The sequence below is a fragment of the Lithobates pipiens genome, unplaced genomic scaffold, assembly GCF_037356315.1.
Source record: "Lithobates pipiens isolate NorthernLeopardFrog02 unplaced genomic scaffold, aLitPip1_a1.2 Scaffold_25, whole genome shotgun sequence".
Lineage (NCBI taxonomy): Eukaryota > Metazoa > Chordata > Amphibia > Anura > Ranidae > Lithobates > Lithobates pipiens.
In genome coordinates this window covers 239,769,817-239,790,387 of record NW_027507787.1, presented here as the reverse complement: position 1 = coordinate 239,790,387, position 20,571 = coordinate 239,769,817, and the positions used below count along the sequence as shown (strand labels likewise).

General features: G+C 45.6%; 1 protein-coding gene across 1 annotated transcript in view; it reads right to left on the bottom strand.

Moving 5' to 3' along the window:
• PYROXD2 (pyridine nucleotide-disulphide oxidoreductase domain 2) overlaps window positions 1-20,571 on the bottom strand; it is a 168,423-nt gene that overhangs the window by 114,559 nt on the left and 33,293 nt on the right. Inside the window, exons 3-5 of the mRNA XM_077455708.1 lie at window positions 14,392-14,485; window positions 9,818-9,891; window positions 2,016-2,168 (exon numbers count right to left, since the gene is read on the bottom strand). Coding sequence (XP_077311834.1) covers window positions 2,016-2,168; window positions 9,818-9,891; window positions 14,392-14,485 — 321 coding nt within the window. The remainder of the gene's footprint in view (window positions 1-2,015; window positions 2,169-9,817; window positions 9,892-14,391; window positions 14,486-20,571) is intronic.

Here is a 20,571-nt window from a genome sequence, read left to right as displayed (position 1 = left end):
GCGTGATGGACACAGGTAAGCAGCGTGATGGACACAGGTAAGCAGTATGATGGACACAGGTAAGCAGCGTGATGGACACAGGTAAGCAGCGTGATGGACACAGGTAAGCAGCATGATGGACACAGGTAAGCAGCATGATATGCAGGGGTAGGCAGCATGATGGACACAGGTAGGCAGCATGATAGACACAGGTAGGCAGCATGATTTACAGGGGTAGGGAGCATGATGGACACAGGTAGGCAGCATGATAGACACAGGTAAGCAGCATGATAGACACAGGTAAGCAGCATGATAGACACAGGTAAGCAGCATGATAGACACAGGTAAGCAGCATGATAGACACAGGTAAGCAGCATGATAGACACAGGTAGGCAGCATGATAGACACAGGTAGGCAGCATGATAGACACAGGTAGGCAGCATGATTTACGGGGTAGGGAGCATGATGGACACAGGTAGGCAGCATGATGGACACGGGTAGGCAGCATGATGGACACGGGTAAGCAGCATGATGGACACAGGTAAGCAGCATGATGGACACAGGTAAGCAGCATGATGGACACAGGTAAGCAGCATGATGGACACAGGTAAGCAGCATGATGGACACAGGTAAGCAGTATGATGGACACAGGTAAGCAGTATGACGGACACAGGTAAGCAGCATGATGGACACAGGTAAGCAGTATGATGGACACAGGTAAGCAGCGTGATGGACACAGGTAAGCAGCGTGATGGACACAGGTAAGCAGCATGATGGACACAGGTAAGCAGCATGATATGCAGGGGTAGGCAGCATGATGGACACAGGTAGGCAGCATGATAGACACAGGTAGGCAGCATGATTTACAGGGGTAGGGAGCATGATGGACACAGGTAGGCAGCATGATAGACACAGGTAAGCAGCATGATAGACACAGGTAAGCAGCATGATAGACACAGGTAAGCAGCATGATAGACACAGGTAGGCAGCATGATAGACACAGGTAGGCAGCATGATAGACACAGGTAGGCAGCATGATTTACAGGGGTAGGGAGCATGATGGACACAGGTAGGCAGCATGATGGACACGGGTAGGCAGCATGATGGACACGGGTAGGCAGCATGATGGACACAGGTAAGCAGCATGATGGACACAGGTAAGCAGCATGATGGACACAGGTAAGCAGCATGATGGACACAGGTAAGCAGCATGATGGACACAGGTAAGCAGTATGATGGACACAGGTAAGCAGTATGATGGACACAGGTAAGCAGCATGATGGACACAGGTAAGCAGCATGATGGACACAGGTAAGCAGCACGATGGACACAGGTAAGCAGCATGATTTACAGGGGTAGGCAGCATGATGGACACAGGTAAGCAGCATGATGGACACAGGTAAGCAGTATGATGGACACAGGTAAGCAGTATGATGGACACAGGTAAGCAGCACGATGGACACAGGTAAGCAGCATGATGGACACAGGTAAGCAGCATGATGGACACAGGTAAGCAGCATGATGGACACAGGTAAGCAGCATGATGGACACAGGTAAGCAGCATGATGGACACAGGTAAGCAGTATGATGGACACAGGTAAGCAGTATGATGGACACAGGTAAGCAGCATGATGGACACAGGTAAGCAGCATGATGGACACAGGTAAGCAGCACGATGGACACAGGTAAGCAGCATGATTTACAGGGGTAGGCAGCATGATGGACACAGGTAAGCAGCATGATGGACACAGGTAAGCAGTATGATGGACACAGGTAAGCAGCACGATGGACACAGGTAAGCAGCATGATGGACACAGGTAAGCATCATGATTTACAGGGGTAGGCAGCATGATGGACACGGTTGAGGCTGGATTGGTGGACCAGAGAGGGGCATATATACAGAAAGGAACATGTAATCTAAGAGGAACGTGCAACCAGGGAGGAGTATGCAGCCAGAGAGGAGCAGGTAACACACCATACTATACACGATACTATACACCATACTATACATACACCATAGTACACAATCCCCTTACCTCTGCATCTTTCTTAGAAAACTGAGCGATCTGCTGCTGGTTCTTCCCCATATCCGCCCCGAGAAGTAGAGACCTTGGTGGGCGCCCCTTCACATTCTCCAACAATGGAGTGAATGAATGAGGATCTCGAAAATAAATTTTCAACCCATGTCTCTGGAAAAAAAAATTAATAAAAGGATAGAAAGAACAGAAATACATTTCATAGAATAAAAACAGAGAATATTCTATAATAAAGATCTAAATACCAGAGATGCATAAACAATGAGACAAAGTCACAGCCATGGAGATCACATTGCAAATCAAGGCAAGTTTCTGACTGGTTGACAAACCTTTTCATTTTTTTTTTACAATCTACAGTAAATGAACGTATATGTAGCTTGCTGTATACTGAGCTCCACCGAGAGAGACGGCAATAGAGAACGTGAGAGGAAGAGACACAGCACAGGCGGCCATAATAAGAATAAACCTTATGCCTTGTACACACGGTCGGAAATTCAGACGGAAAAGGTCCGATCGGATTATTTTGTTGGAAAATCCGATCGTGTGTGGGCTCTTTCGGACTTTTTCCGTCGGAAATTCCGACAGGAAAAATTTGAGAGCAGGATCTAAAATTTTCTGACAAAAAAAAAATCTGATCGGACTTTTTCTGATCCTTTGTAGAGAATTCCGATCGGACAAAGTGCCACGCGTGCTCAGATCAAATTACGAGACTGTGACAGACCTAGCTGGGACCGAGGCTTTTTGAGAGGACTGAATGCGAGCCTGTTGCCGACTGATTATGGGCCCTGGATTTTAAGGGGCACAGGGTGAATGAGAACCCCACTATAATCTGTGCTAGTCAGATTCAATGCTGTATATATGTATATATAATGTGTGTTGCCTCATGCTGTTGGGACACACACTGTCAGATGCTAATGTCATCAACTCCAACCACCTGTTTGTTTGCTTGTATAATGTAAAGGAGTCTAGTCTGGCTTGTAATAGTATTCCACACATTGTTGTTTGGGCTAATTAACCCTGTGTTGATGGTTATGGTAATGTTTCTTGAATTGTTAGTGAGCTAGGAGCCGAAAAGTCTTATCCCTCAGTCAACTAGTCTGAGTGTTGATTTAGATAATTAGCTCATGCTAATTAGGTTAGGTTTTAGTCTTCTACTGTATTATAAATACTTGGCATTTTGGTTCTAATAAATCAGTCCATGTTGAGCAGCTAAGCAAGGGTCGTCTTGTTTTGTGCTTGTGAGCGGTTGGAATACCTGATATCTATATTCAGACTTAGGAAGCGGTATACTGACGGAAGCACTCAATCAGAGTGTAGGGATCGGTTCCGTCACAGAGACCAAAGCTATTGGCTGCTAGCCTCAGCGTAGTCCCATCGTAACGAACGAACGTCATCACGTTCCGAACGATCGGATGTTCCGACAACTTTGTCCACCGTGTGTGAGCAACACCAGTTTAGGACAAAATCTGTCAGGAAAAAATCTGACGGATTTTGTTGTCGGAATGTCCGGACCGTGTGTACGGGGGGCTTAGAAGGGTGAGATCATTAGCTTGTATCAATTGTAATGTAATACTATTCTATGTTGTCTTGTTTCATTTGCATTGACTTTTGTTGGTTCTTTTTTATGATACATTCATTTTAGTATTGGTGGTGTAGTGATGCTCTCACATCTGTTTGCATTCAGTTATTATTATTATAACACAGAATTTATATCGCTCTAACAATTTACAATATTTAAGGGGCACAGGGTGAATGAGAACCCCACTATAATCTGTGCTAGTCAGATTCAATGCTGTATATATGTATATATAATGTGTGTTGCCTCATGCTGTTGGGACACACACTGTCAGATGCTAATGTGATCAACTCCAACCACCTGTTTGCTTGTATAATGTAAAGGAGTCTAGTCTGGCTTGTAATGGTATTCCACACATTGTTGTTTGGGCTAATTAACCCTGTGTTGATGGTTATGGTAATGTTTATTGAATTGTTAGTGAGCTAGGAGCCGAAAAGTCTTATCCCTCAGTCAACTAGTCTGAGTGTTGATTTAGATAATTAACTCATGCTAATTAGGTTAGGTTTTAGTCTTCTACTGTATTATAAATACTTGGCATTTTGGTTCTAATAAATCAGTCCATGTTGAGCAGCTAAGCAAGTCTCGTCTTGTTTTGTGCTTGTGAGCGGTTGGAATACCTGATATCTATATTCAGAATTAGGAAGCGGTATACTGACGGAAGCACTCAATCAGAGTGTAGGGATCGGTTCCGTCACAGAGACCAAAGCTATTGGCTGCTAGCCTCAACGTAGTCCCATCGTAACGAACGAACAACATCACGTTCCAAACGATCGGATGTTCCGACAACTTTGTCCACCGTGTGTGAGCAACACCAGTTTAGGACAAAATCTGTGGGAAAAAAATCTGACGGATTTTGTTGTCGGAATGTCCGGATCGTGTGTACGGTGGCTTATAAGGGTGAGATCGTTTGCTTGTATCAATTGTAATGTAATACTATTCTATGTTGTCTTGTTTCATTTGCATTGACTTTTGTTTGTTCTTTTTTATGATACATTCATTTTAGTATTGGTGGTGTAATGATGCTCTCACATCTGTTTGCATCCAGTTATTATTATTATAACACAGGATTTATATCGCTCCAACAATTTACATTATAAAGGGAGATAGTACAGCTACAATACGATTTGATACAAGAGGACTAGGAGGGCCATGATCATGGGCAGGGGCGGACTGACCATTGGGCCACTCGGGCACTGCCCGAGGGCCCCATGCCACTAGGGGGCCCCATCAGGGTTGCCAGCCTCAGTAAAACCAGGGACAGTATGTAAAAATGTGTGTTTTTTTTTTACATCTGTCTCTGAAATGTCCCTTACCGACATCCTTTTGGTCTAAAAATCCTGAGATTATAGCTGCCCCGCCTCTCCAGTACCTTCTCAGCCAATAGAAACATGTCTGTGTATACTGTGTGATTGTATACTGTGTGTGTGTTTGTGTCTACTGTGTGGCCCCATAATCTCTGATTGCCTGGGGGCCCCATAATCTCTTACTGTCCGGGGGGCCCCATGAGTTGTCAGTCCGCCCCTGATCATGGGAGTTTACAATCTAAAAGAGAGAAGGGGCGGGGTTAGTGGGACTTTATATGAGGTAACGAATGGGTAACTTCATCTACCTCCATCCCTGTTATATGCAAAGAATTTGCAACATTGGCAAAAGGAATGTTGGGACTTTATATGAAGCGCAGCTAAGAAGATAAAGGTTAAAATCATGTGATCATGGGCTCCAAACATCTAAACATTACGTCAAAAAATGTATAATAATAATATAGTAGTATAGTTCAATAGAATCTGAATAATTAAATTATACATAATAAAGACATATTGCGTAGCAAAAAATATAAATAATAATACAAAATGGTAATTATCGTAATATACAATTCATGGACAACATGATTTAGTTGATGATAGTAAAATATAAAATCAGTCTATCGGTAATAGAAACGTTGGTACACGATAATGTAATTATATTAATACATAAGCAACAATCATGTAAACAATGAAAGAAGTAAATAAAATATAAAAATAAATAAAAATAAATAAATAAAAAATAATAAATAATAATAAAGAGTGATAATGAAATTAATATCACTAATTGCAGAGTGTCAAGATCACATGATGTTGAAGATGTAGCATAAGGCTAAGGCTCTACGCGTTTCGTGGGGACTCCATCTTTATTATGTATAATTAAATTATTCAGATTCTATTGAACTATACTACTATATTATTATTATACATTTTTTGACGTAATGTTTACATGTTTGGAGCCCATGATCACGTGATTTTAACCTTTATCTTCTTAGCTGCGCTTCATATAAAGTCCCAACATTCCTTTTGCCAATGTTGCAAATTCTTTACAATCTAAAAGAGATAACAAAGTCACACACAGCGTTGGTTGGTGAGCCTCTGAGGGTGTTCAGAAGCCAAATCAAAGCATTTCTCCCGTTTCATTTTGCGGGTGGCCATTTACAGCCTCCTTCCTCCTACAAGCCGTGGGCCTGGATGCCATGCAACCGGCCAACAAATGCCCGTCTCCCTGAAAAGTTCTTCTCTACGTTTTTCTTTGTCTTTGTTGCATAGCTACCATTTTGCAAAAAACATAAAGTTGCTTTTTGAAACTAATGCCACTTTCACGCGACCGGACTTCCCGGCAGACTTGGTCCGGCGGACCGGAATCCGTCGGACAATTCGATCGTGTGTGTGGGCTCCAGTGGACTTTTTTTTTCCCCCCCAAAAGTCAGACGGACCCAGAAATAGAACATGTTTCAAATCTATCCGAGGGACTAAAAATCGGGAAAACCATTCGTCTGTGTCCGACGCACCAAATACGACGCAAGGGCAGCTATTGGCTACTGGCTATTGAACTTCCTTTTTTAGTCCCGTCGTACGTCATCGCGTTCAAAATGAATGGACTTTCGAAAGGACTTAGCCCGGTCGTGTGTGGCCAAGTCAGTTTCGTTCAGAAAGTCCGTCGGACCTCCGCTGAAAGTCCGTCGGGAAGACCGGCGGACTTAGTCCGTGGAAAAGTCCGGTCGTGTGTACGCGGCATAACCTGCATTTTTATGTGTTTGGTAAAAAAAAGCCCATCTGTGCTCAATAAGAATAAAAATAACTTTAATAGTCGCACTAATCATTCTCACACAATTAGTACATGCAATAAAATCTGCCCCACTGTGTATTAGATTTTCCTATTAGCTTGCAGATTAAAAAAAAAAAAAATTACTAAGCTTGGCTGCCGGATCTTATGAGCAGCAAAGATCTAAATTATTTAAATAGTGAATTAGACCTGGAAGTTGGGCTGAGGGCATTCAGTACACGACTTACACACAAATTCACACATTACAACTAATTAGGAAGTACCAGCTCCTTGGAGATTTCTTAATGTGACACTGAGAACAGAATTATTACGGAATGACAAAACCCGCCGAAATGTCGTGATTTAATTCACAGCAGTGACTGGGTTTAGAACAGAACACTCCGTATAGCAAAGACTTTCCAGGCTACATGGATCTCTCAGCCTTCAGAGAAACACAACTCTTCTTTATTGCCTCAACACAGCAATTTTGTAGGTTTCCCCAGTGCCGATCCTGACCTCTCCTGGGGCCCTAAGCAAAATTCTGCTAAGGGACCCTCTACCTGACCCGTGATGCCGTGAGCTATGTATACCATTTGCCATTGCCACACAGTCACACCTGACACTTACATCGGAGTCCCCAGGGAGCCCCCCTAAAATCAGTGTCCTCAGAGATTCTCCCCCTACATTAGGGTCCCCAGAGAGCCTTCCCCATACATCAGGGTCCCCAGAGAGCCTTCCCTTACATCAGGGTCCCCAGAGAGCCCCTCCTTACATCAGGGTCCCCAGAGAGCCTCCCCTTACATCAGGGTCCCCAGAGAGCCTCCCCTTACATCAGGGTCCCCAGAGAGCCTCTCCTTACATCAGGGTCCCCAGAGAGCCTCCCCTTACATCAGGGTCCCCAGAGAGCCTCTCCTTACATCAGGGTCCCCACAGAGCCTCCCCTTACATCAGGGTCCCCAGAGAGCCTCCCCTTACATCAGGGCCCCAGAGAGCCCCTCCTTACATGAGGGTCCCCAGAGAGCCCACCTACTTCAGGATGACCAGAGAGCCCCTCCTTACATCAGGGTCCCCAGAGAGCCCCTCCTTACATCAGGGCCCCAGAGAGCCCCTCCTTACATCAGGGCCCCAGAGAGCCCCTCCTTACATGAGGGTCCCCAGATAGCCCACCTATATCAGGATGCCCAGAGAGCCCCTCCTTACATCAGGGTCCCCAGAGAGCCCCCCTTACATCAGGGTCCCCAGAGAGCCCCCCTTAAATCAGTGTCCCCAGAGAGTCTCCCCTTACATCAGGGTCCCCAGAGAGCCTCCCCCTACATTAGGGTCCCTGGAGAGCCCCCCTCACAGCAGGGTCCCTAGAGAGCCTCCCCCTATATTAGGGCATGCAACCAGAGAAGAGCATGTAACCACAGAGGAGCATGAAACCAGAGAGGAGCATGTAACTAGAGAGGAACATATAACCAGAAAGAAGAATGTATCCAGAGAGAAGCGTGTAACCAGAGAAGAGCATGCAACCAGAGAGGAGCATGCAACCAGAGAGGGGCATGCAACCAGAGAGGAGCATGTAACCGGAGAGGAACATGTAACCAGAGAGGAGTATAGAACCCGAGAGAAGCATGCAACCAGAGAGGAACGTATGCCCAGAGAGAAGAATACAACCAGACAATATCATGTAACCTAAGAAGAGCGTGCAATCAGAGAAGCATGCCACAAGAGTGGGGCATGTAACCAAAAAGGAGTATGTAACCAGAGAGGAGCGTGTATCCAGAAAGAAACATGTGCCCTAGAGGAGTATGCAACCAGGGCGGAGTATGCAGCCAGAGAGGAGCACGTAACCAGAGAGGAGTATACTACCAAACAGAAACATGTAACTGGAAAGGAGCATGTAACCAGAGAGGAGTGTAGAACCAGAGAGGAACATGTAACCAGAGAGGAGTAGGCAATCAGAGAGGAGCATGTAACCAGAGAGGTGAATGCAACCAGAGAGGAGTATCCACTGAAATCAGTGTTGTAGGTTATTGATTCACTCCCATCCATGTAACCAGGAAGGGGTGTGCAACCAGAGGGGAGCGTGCAACCAGACGGGAGCGTGCAACCAGACGGGAGCGTGCAACCAGACGGGAGCGTGCAACCAGACGGGAGCGTGTAACCAGACGGGAGCGTGTAACCAGAGGGGAGCGTGTAACCAGACGGGAGCGTGCGACCAGAAGAGAGAGTGCGACCAGAGGGGAGTGTGACCAGAGGGGAGCGTGTAACCAGAGGGGAGCGTGTAACCAGACGGGAGCGTGTAACCAGACGGGAGCGTGTAACCAGACGGGAGCGTGTAACCAGACGGGAGCGTGTAACCAGACGGGAGCGTGTAACCAGACGGGAGCGTGTAACCAGACGGGAGCGTGCAACCAGACGGGAGCGTGCAACCAGACGGGAGCGTGCAACCAGACGGGAGCGTGCAACCAGACGGGAGCGTGCAACCAGACGGGAGCGTGCAACCAGAGGGGAGCGTGCAACCAGAGGGGAGCATGTAACCAGAGGGGAGCATGTGACTCTAGAGGAGCATATAAACATAGGGCAGCATGAAATTAGAGAGGAGCATACTGTATGAATAGAGAGTAGAAGATGTAACCAGAGGAGAATTAAACCAGAGAGGAGTATTGGGCTCAGGTCGTCTGCTCACCACTATCACTTGTGAACACAGAAGTCCATATGAGGGTAGTGGAAGGGGGGGGGGGGGGTTGCATGCAGGGGTCAGAGCTAAAACGGGGTAAAGTGAGATATGGATGCAGAGGTAAGCAGCTGTGTAAGAAGTATGAACTCTGCACTCTGTGTGTAGCGCACCCCTGAACTCTGCACTCTGTGTGTAGCGCACCCCTGAACTCTGTACTGTGTGTAATACACTCTTGGTATTTAATGCCCCTTTAAGACCCTTCCACTGTTAGTGAAATTTGACCACACCCACTATGTGATGCAGTTCGGAGGGGGTGTGTGAGGGGGGGAGGTTGGTTTTGGGGGGGTCGTGGTTGAGTTTCTGCACCTATTTTCTGAGAGAAAAAAAATCCCTGTTAAGGAGAAAAGACAAAAGCATGAAAACCCCAGAGCTTGCACCTTCAGAATGAAGTCAGTAAGGGCAGCTTCCACATTTCTGTACGGAGAGACTCCTTACCTTGAGCTCCAGGTCTTTATAAATCTGCGGTCTCAGGAGGCTGAGCAGATATGACGCTCGGGAGAATTTAAAACCTAGAAGAAACAAGACAACAGTCTATAGAGGAGATCCGTGCTGATCCATGTATGCTATGTATTATCCTAACAGACGTACTGTATCTACTGTTCGGGTATTCTGACCGCTGTAGGACGTGATACAGTCTGAATACAATAGCTGGCAAGGGAGATGCCTCCATTTTTTTAGTTCGCTTCACCTCGCTCACTAAGTTAAAGAGGGAACTGCGATCTGCTCACATAATTTGTAATAAAAACCATCTTTGCCATTCTGAAGCTTCCCTCCAACCATTTTGCATGTTATTTTATATATACTTTGATTCTTTAATTGGCAAATATGCTGCAGAAATCTCCCTCCACTGAGTCTGACTGCAACCATTTTAACTGTGGGCAGCTGAAGCTGCTGCCTTTTCACTTCCTGGATTTACACAGAGGCACACCTCCATCTCTGCAGCTCTCATTGGCCCACTTATGACTCATCCCGCTTCCTTCTTGGCAAACTCTCACGAGAGAGAAAGAGAGAGAGCTGTGCATGGTGTCATAAGCCTAGGCTAATGACCAGACAAGAAACAGGAAGTGGGCTGTATAAAGGGATTTACTGGCAGAAAAAAAATGTTTTACGATCCAAAGTTAAAATGAGGAGGGCAGAAGGTTTTAGTAGATGGAAAGATGAAAAAAATGACTGAAGTTCCACGTTAAGTGAAAATTCCCCCTGAAGATAAATGAGTCAATACCAATAAAAAACATAAACTATAAAAACAAAAAAAATTATATTTTTCATGGTAAATACTTTTTTTGGCATGTTAGATCCCAGTGTTGTGTTACTTTATATATTTTATTCAAGTCAATCTGAGGTTTGGAATACTAAGGAATATAGAGAATGGATTCTCAGGTTCCTCATACACATCACATTTTCTGTATATTGTCAGTAGACCTCTTTGCCTTCCTCTATAACCTGGAGAAGAGTAGATCTCTTCTTTCCCTTCCTCTATAACTTAAAGAAGAGTAGACCTTTTCTTTCCCTTTCTCTATAACCCAAAATAAATTGGACCTCTTCTTTCCCTTCTTCTATAAGCTGAAGATCACTTCCTTTTGAACAGGAAGAAGAGTGAACCACTTCTTTTCCATCCTCTATAACACAGAAAAGAATAGATCTCTTCTTTCCCTTCCTCTATAACCCGGAGAAGAGTAATCCTATTCTTTCCCTATATCTATAACCCAGAAAAGAATAGACCTCTTCGTTCCTTTCCTTTATAACCAGGAGAAGAGTAGATATCTTCTTTCCCTTCCTTTATACCGGGAGAAGAGTGGACCTCTTCTTTCCCTTCCTCTATAGTCTGGAGAAAAGTATATCTCTTATTTCCCTTCCTCTATAACCTTCAGAAGAGTAGATCCCTTCTTTCCCATCCTCTATAACCTAGAGAAGAGTATATCTCTTCTTTCCCTTCCCTATAACCTTGAGAAGAGTAAATCTATTCTTTCCCTTCCACTATAACACAGAAAAGAATAGACCTCTTCTTTCCCTTCCTCTATAACCTGGAGAAGAGTGGATATCTTCTTTCCTCTATAACCTGGAGAAGAGTGGACCTCTTCTTTCCCTTCCTCTATAGTCTGGAGAGAAGTATATCCCTTCTTTCCCTTCCTCTATAACCCAGAGAAGAGTAAACCTATTCTTTCCCTTCCTCTATAACTCAGAAAAGAATAGACCTCTTCTTTCCCTTCCTCTATAACCTGGAGAAGAGTGGACCTCTTCTTTTCGTTCCTCTGAAACCAAACCTGGAAAAGAGTGGACCCCTTTTATGCCCTTCCTCTATAACCCGGAGAAGAGTAAATCTCTTTTTTTTCTTCCTCTAAAAACTAGACTTCTTCTTTCCTTTCCTCTGTAAACCAGAGAAGATTAGACCTCTTCTTTATCATACTCTATAACAACGGCAGAAGAGACAATCTTTTCTTTTCCTTCCTCTATAACCCAAAGAAGAGTAGATCTCTTCTTTCCCTTCCTCTGTAACTTGAAGAAGAATTTATCTCTTTTTTCCCTTCTGCTATATCCTGGAGAAGAGTAAAGCTCTTCTTCCCCATCTATAATATGGCAATGAGTATATCTCTTCTTTACATTCCTCTATAGCTCAAACTAGAATGAACCTCTTTCCCTACCTCTACAACCTGAAGAAGAGCAGATCTCTTCTTTCTCTTCCTCTGTAACAAGAAGAAGAGTGAACCACTTATTTTCCATCCTCTATAACGCACAAAATAATAGATCTAATCTTTCCCTTCCTCTATAACCCGAAGAAGAGTAAAGCTTTTCTTTCCCTTTCCTGATAACACAGAAAAGAATATAACTTGGAAAAGAGTAGACCTCTTTTTCGTTCCTCGAAAACCTGGAAAAAAGTGGGCCTCTTCTTTCCCATCCTCTTTAACTGGAGTTCTCTTCTTTCACAGCCTCTATAACTGAGAGAAGCGTGGATCCCCCTTCTATAACCCAGAGAAGAATAGATCTCTTCTTTCCCTTCCTCTATAAATTGGAGAAGAGTAGATTTTTTTCTTTCCCATTTATAAACTGGGGAAGAGTGGACCTCTTCTTTTCCTTCCCCTGAACCTAAAGAAGATTAGACCTCTTCTTTCCTTCCCCTAAAATCTGGAGAAGATTGAACCTCTTTTTCCCGCTTTAACCGGAGAAGAGTAGATCTTTTCTTTCTCTTACTCTGTAACTGGGAGAAAACTGGACCTTTTCTTTTCTCTTCCACTTTAACCCAGATAGGAATAGACTTCTTCTTCCTCTTCCTCTATAACTTGGAGAAGAGTAAACCTCTTCTTTCCCTTCTGCTATAAAAAGAAGAGTGAATTTCTCTCATCTTTTCCATCCTTTATAACCTCAAGAAGAGTAAATCTTTTCTTTCCCTTCCTCTATAACCCAAAGAAGAGTAAACCTCTTATTTCCCTTCCTCTAAAAATCAAACTTCTTCTAGAGTGTACTGTATCTATTGTTTGCCTTCCTATACAACTCAAAGAAAAGTAAACCTCTTCTTTTCTTCCTCTATAACTTGGAGAAGAGTAGACCTCTTCTTTTCCTTCCTCTAGAACCCAGAGAAGAGTGGACCTCTTCTTTCTCATCCTCTATAAGCTGAAGAAGACTCAGAGTAGATTTCTTCTTTCTCTTCCTCTTGAACAGGAAGAAGAGCGAACCACTTTTTTCCATCTTCTATAACGCAGAAAAGAATAGATCTCTTCTTTCACTTCCTCTATAACCTGGAGAAGAGTAAACCTATTATTTTCCTTCCAATATAACGCAGAAAATAGACCTCTTCTTTCCCTTCCTCTGTAACCTCGAGAAGAGTGGATATTTTCTTTTCCTTCCTTTATAACCTGAAGAAGAGTAGACCTCTTCTTTTCATTCCTCTAAAACCTGGAGAAGAGTAGATCTCTTCTTTCCCTTATTCCATAACCGGGAGAAGAGGGGGCCTCTTCTTTCTCTCCCTCTATAACTTGGAGATGAGTAAACTTCTTCTTTCTCTTCTGCTATAAAAAGAAGAACAGAGAATTTCTCTCTTTTTTCGCATCCTTTATAACCTCAAGAAGAGTAGATCTTTTCTTTCCCTTCCTCTATAACCCGAAGAAGAGTAAACCTCTTATTTCCCTTGCTCTAAAAATCAGACTTCTTCTAGAGTGTACTTTATCTTTTCCTTTTGCCTTCCTATTCAACCCGAAGAAGAGTGGACCTCTAATTTCCTTCCTCTATAACCCGGAGGAGAGTAGACCTCTTCTTTCCCTTCCTCTATAAGCCAGAGAAGAGTGGACCTCTTCTTTCTCATACTCTATAACCGGGGGGGTGAGTAGATCTCTTCTCTCGTTTCCCCTAAAGCCTGGAGAAGAGTAGACCTCTTTTTCTTCCTCTATAACCCTGAGAAGAGTAAACCTCTTCTTTCCCTTCCTCTATAACCTAGAGAAGAGTAGACCTCTAGTTTCCCTTATTCTATAACCTGGAGAAGATTAGATCTCCCCTTTCCTTCCACTACAACCCACAGAAGATTATTTGCGACCAGCAATGTTGTGTTTTAGAGAAGAACAATGTAACACTTAGCCCTTGTACACACGGTCGGAGAATCCGACGGAATGTGTCCGATCGGAACGTTTTGTCGGATATTCCGACTGTGTGTGGTCTCCATCGGACTGTCTCCGTCGGAGTATCTGACGGACCAAGTTTTCCAACTTGTTGGTAAAATTTTCCGACAAAATGCTCCGATCGGACATACTCCGATCATGTGTAGAGAATTCCGATCGGACAAAGTGCCACGCATGCTCAGATCAAATTCCTAGACCAAAGCTATTGGCTACTAGCCTGAACGTAGTCCTGTCATAACGAAATTACGTCATCACGTTCTGAACGATCAGATTTTCCGACAACTTTGTCCGACCGTGTGTATGCAACAGTTTCGGACAAAATCCGTCGGACAAAATCCAACGGATTTGGTTGTCGGAATGTCGGACCCGTGTGTACAAGGGCTAAGGAGGGGGGGGATCTACCTGGAATAATCTCTTCTGTCACTGCTGCTCCTCCAATCACATGTCTTCTTTCGAGAACCACAGCGCTCAGTCCAGATTTCTGCAGATAAGCCGCCTATTAATGACATAAAACATGTTAGGGATTTTTTGTGTACAGAACACTTATACGAGCAGAAGGCACTCTAAAGGGAAAATCACCTTTCGTTTATTGGATTTCATTCTTTTATACATGGTGGTACTGACGCAGCCCCAAATGATCCACAAAAGTGATCTGGTCCAGAAATATTTGGACAGAATAAAGGTGGATAAAGCACCTGGACCTGATGGCATCCACCCACGGATCCTAAAATAATTGAGCTCTGTCATTTCAAAGCCATTGTATCAAATTCTTAGGGACCCAATGACTGGAATGGTACCACTGGATTGGCGTAGGGCGAACGTGGTGCCTATATTTAAAAAGGGAAGAAAGTCTTTACCAAGTAACTATAGACCTGTTAGTTTAACCTCTATAGTCGGGAAGATACTGGAGAGTTTAATAAAAGACCACATAGATGAGTTTCTTGCTGGAAAAAAAAAAAATATTTAAAGCAACAGACAGCATTGGATTCATGAAAGACAGAAGTTGCCAGACAAACCTGATTTATTTTTATGAGGAGGCAAGTAAAACCTTGGACAGAGGGGTGGCGGTGGACGTGGTATACTTGGACAGAGGGGTGGCGGTGGATGTGGTATACTTGGACAGAGGGGTGGTGGTGGACGTGTTATAGTTGGACAGAGGGGTGACGGTGGATGTGGTATACTTGGACAGAGGGGTGACGGTGGACGTGGTATACTTGGACAGAGGGGTGGCGGTGGACGTGTTATAGTTGGACAGAGGGGTGACGGTGGATGTGGTATACTTGGACAGAGGAGTGGCTGTGGACGTGGTATACTTGGACAGAGGGGTGACGGTGGATGTGGTATACTTGGACAGAGGAGTGGCTGTGGACGTGGTATAGTTGGACAGAGGGGTGACGGTGGACATGGTATACTTGGACAGAGGGGTGGTGGTGGACGTGGTATACTTGGACAGAGGGGTGATGGTTGACGTGCTATACTTGGACAGGGGAGTGACGGTTGACGTGGTATACTTGGACAGAAGAGTGGTGGTGGACGTGGTATACTTGGACAGAGGGGTGGCGGTGGACGTGGTATACTTGGACAGAGGAGTGGCGGTGGACGTGGTATACTTGGACAGAGGGGTGGCGGTGGACGTGGTATACTTGGACAGAGCAGTGGTGGTGGACGTGGTATACTTGGACAGAGGAGTGGTGGTGGACGTGGTATACTTGGACAGAGGGGTGACGGTGGACGTGGTATACTTGGACAGAGGAGTGACGGTGGACGTGGTATACTTGGACAGAGGAGTGGTGGTGGACATGGTATACTTGGACAGAGGAGTGGTGGTGGACGTGGTATACTTGGACAGAGGGGTGACGGTGGACGTGGTATACTTGGACAGAGGGGTGACGGTGGACGTGGTATACTTGGACAGAGGGGTGGTGGTGGACATGGTATACTTGGACAGAGGGGTGGTGGTGGACGTGTTATAGTTGGACAGAGGGGTGACGGTGGATGTGGTATACTTGGACAGAGGGGTGACGGTGGATGTGGTATACTTGGACAGAGGAGTGGCTGTGGACGTGGTATACTTGGACAGAGGGGTGGCGGTGGACGTGGTATACTTGGACAGAGGGGTGGCGGTGGACGTGGTATACTTGGACAGAGGGGTGGTGGTGGACATGGTATACTTGGACAGAGGGGTGGTGGTGGACGTGTTATAGTTGGACAGAGGGGTGACGGTGGACATTGTATACATGGACAGAGGGGTGGTGGTGGACGTGGTATACTTGGACAGAGGGGTGATGGTTGACGTGCTATACTTGGACAGAGGAGTGACGGTTGACGTGGTATACTTGGACAGAGGAGTGGTGGTGGACGTGGTATACTTGGACAGAGGAGTGACGGTGGACGTGGTATACTTGGACAGAGGGGTGGTGGTGGACGTGTTATAGTTGGACAGAGGGGTGACGGTGGACGTGGTATAGTTGGACAGAGGGGTGACGGTGGACGTGGTATAGTTGGACAGAGGGGTGACGGTGGACGTGGTATACTTGGACAGAGGGGTGGTGGTGGACGTGGTATACTTGGACAGAGGGGTAATGTTGGACGTGGTATACTTGGACAGAGGAGTGACGGTGGACGTGATATACTTGGACAGAGGGGTGGTGGTGGACGTGGTATACTTGGACAGGGGTGGTGGTGGACGTGGTATACTTGGACAGAGGAGTGGTGGTGGACGTGGTATACTTGGACAGAGGAGTGGTGGTGGACGTGGTATACTTGGATAGAGGAGTGGTGGTGGACGTGGTATACTTGGACAGAGGGGTGACGGTGGACGTGGTATACTTGGACAGAGGGGTGACGGTGGACGTGTTATACTTGGACAGAGGGGTGGCTGTGGATGTGGTATACTTGGACAGAGGGGTGGCGGTGGACGTGTTATACTTGGACAGAGGGGTGGCTGTGGATGTGGTATACTTGGACAGAGGGGTAGCGGTGGACGTGGTATACTTGGACAGAGGGGTGGCGGTGGACGTGGTATACTTGGACAGAGGGGTGGTGGTGGACGTGGTATACTTGGAAAGAGGGGTGGTGGTGGACGTGGTATACTTGGACAGAGGGGTGACGGTGGACATGGTATACTTGGACAGAGGGGTGGCGGTGGACATGGTATACTTGGACAGAGGGGTGGCGGTGGACGTGGTATACTTGGACAGAGGGGTGGCGGTGGACGTGGTATACTTGGACAGAGGAGTGGCTGTGGACGTGGTATACTTGGACAGAGGGGTGGTGGTGGACGTGGTATACTTGGACAGAGGGGTGGCGGTGGACGTGGTATACTTGGACAGAGGAGTGGCTGTGGTATACTTGGACAGAAGGGTGGCGGTGGACGTGGTATACTTGGATTTTGCAAAAGCGTTCGATACAGTTCCGCACACACGGCTCATGTGTAAGGTAAAGTCTACAGGTTTGGAAATAGAAAGAAAACTGGCTAAAAGACAGAATTCAGAGAGTAGTGGTTAATCATTCTTACTCTGAATGGTGTAAGGTTATCAGTGGTGTACCCCAAGGTTCAGTGCTGGGACCCTTACTTTTTAAGATCTTTATAAATGATATTGGGTAACATGTCTGTCTTTGCAGATGACACCGAGCTATGCAGTGGAATAACCTCCTTACAGGATGTCTCCAATTTACAAGCCAACCTCAATGTTCTGTCTAATTGGGCGACTATGTGGCACATGAGGTTTAATGTTGAGAAATGTAAAGTTATGCACTTGGGGGGCTAAGAATATACATCATACATTCTAGGGGGAGTACAATGGGGGGGATCCATAATGGAGAAGGATCTGGGAGGATCCATAGTGGAGAAGGATCTGGGGGGGATCCATAATGGAGAAGGATCTGGGAGGATCCATAGTGGAGAAGGATCTGGGGGGGATCCATAGTGGAGAAGGATCTGGGGGGGATCCATAGTGGAGAAGGATCTGGGGGGGGATCCATAGTGGAGAAGGATCTGGGGGGGATCCATAGTGGAGAAGGATCTGGGGGGATCCATAGTGGAGAAGGATCTGGGGGGGATCCATAGTGGAGAAGGATCTGGGGGGGATCCATAGTGGAGAAGGATCTGGGGGGGATCCATAGTGGAGAAGGATCTGGGGGGGATCCATAGTGGAGAAGGATCTGGGGGGATCCATAGTGGAGAAGGATCTGGGGGGGATCCATAGTGGAGAAGGATCTGGGGGGGATCCATAGTGGAGAAGGATCTGGGGGGATCCATAGTGGAGAAGGATCTGGGGGATCCATAGTGGAGAAGGATCTGGGGGGATCCATAGTGGAGAAGGATCTGGGGGGATCCATAGTGGAGAAGGATCTGGGGGGATCCATAGTGAAGAAGGATCTGGGGGTTTTGGTAGATCATAAGCTCAATAATAACATGCAATGCCAAGATGCGGTTTCCAAAGTGAGCAAAGTCCTTTCCTGTATAGGAGAGGTATGGGCTCCAGAGAGGGAGATATCATCTGTACAAATCATTAGTAAGACCTCATCTGGAATATGCAGTTCAGTTTTGGGCTCCAGTTCTCAAAAAGGATATCGGGGAACTGGAGAAAGTGCAGAGAAGGGCAACCAAACTGATAAGAGGCATGGAGGAGCTCAGCTATGAGGAAAGATTAGAGGAACTGACTTTATCCACTCTTGATAAGAGGAGATTAAGGTGGGATATGATCACCATGTACAAATATATAAGGGGTCCATATAGTGAACTTGGTGTCGAGTTATTCACTTCACGGTCAACAAAGAGGACAAGGGGGACTCTTTACGTCTAGATGAAAAGAGATTTTGTTTCCAAATATGGAAAGATTTCTTCACAGTAAGGCCGCGTACACACGCGGGGACTGTTCGCCCAACTTTGTCCGCTGAACAGTTTTTTGGCGGACAGTCCGCTCGTGTGTGGGCTTTCAGCGGACAGTTTCAGCGAACAGTCCGCTGAACAAGGTTTTTCGGAAATTCCGAAAAACTGTCCGCTGAAACTTTGTTTCAGCGAACAGTCCCCTCGTGTGTAGGCTTGTTCGTCAAACTAAGTTCCGCGCATGCTCAGAAAGGATTTACACGCCGAAAGTTATAATGCAGTGTATAGGACGTCGTATTTTTCGTCCCGTCGTACGTGCCGTTCACGTCATCGCGCACAGTTTCAGCAAACTGTTCGTCCGTCGTGTGTGGCCATGTCCGTCCATGCTAATTTTGAGCGGACTGTTTGCCGAAACTGTTTGACGGACAAAGTTGGGCGAACAGTCCCCGTGTGTGTACGCGGCCTAAGAGCTGTGAAAATGTGGAATAGACTCCTTGCAGAGGTGGATCCGGCCAGCTCAGTGGATTGCTATAAGAAAGGCCTGGATTATTTCCTAAATGTACAGAATATAACTGGGTACTGACATTTATAGGTAAAGTTGATCCGGGGAAAATTTGATTGCCTTTCTGGGATCAGGAAGGAATTTTTTCCCCTGCTGTAGTAAATTGGATCATGCTCTGCTGGGGTTTTTCGCCTTCCTCTGGATCAACTGTGGGTATAGAATTGTGTATATGGGATTGTATAATATTTTTTATTTATTTATTTTTATGGTTGAACTAGATGGACTTGTGTCTTTTTTCAACCTGATTAACTATGTAACTATGAGGTTCAGCATTATATATTCAAATTCAGCCTGCCTAGGAACGCCTACTCCTCCAGACTGACATCTACCCATCAAGGCATTTTGATATTTGCATAACTCCCCCCACTCTTTGCATCAAGACTGAAGGCTCGTGAGAGAAGTACTGAAGCAGGGTGCTTTGATGTTTTCAGGAAGCTATGTACAGCACCTGTATGGCATCCCATCTAATGGGTGTTATTGAGGAAGCAGGCCATGGTGATCCAAATAATGGCCATTAATTAGGGGACAGTCCATGATGCCCCTTATAATGAGTGTTAATGGGGTGGCAAGCCATCCTATACCATATAATACATGTTAATGCATGGATAAGCCATGATATCCCATGTAATGAGTGTTAATGGGGGGAAGCAGGCCATAGTATCTCATGTAATGGGTATTATTGGGGGAGTAGGCCATGATATACCATGCAATTAACGTTAGAGGCGATTCAGTTCGCATTGTGCGCTATACAAGTATTTCATTCATTCATTCATTCACAGGCCATGGCATCTCATGTAATGGATGATAATTGGGGTCAGGCCATGATATCCCATGTAATGGATGCTAATTGGGGTCAGGCCATGGTATCCCATGTAATTGGTGTTAATGGGGGACAGCCCATGCTATCCCAAGTAATGGATGTTATTGGGGGTCAGGCCATTGTATCCCATATAATGGGTGTTAATGGGGGGACAAGCCATGGTATCCTATGTAGTGAGTGTTAATGGGGGAGCCTTATATGGTATCCCATATAAAGGGTATTAACGGGGGAAGCAGGCCATGGCATCCCATTTAATGGGTATTACTGGGGGGGAGCAGGCCATGATATCCCATGTAATTAATGTTAATGGGGGGGTAGGTCATGGCATCTCATATAATGGGTGATAATGGGGGAGCAGGCCATGATATC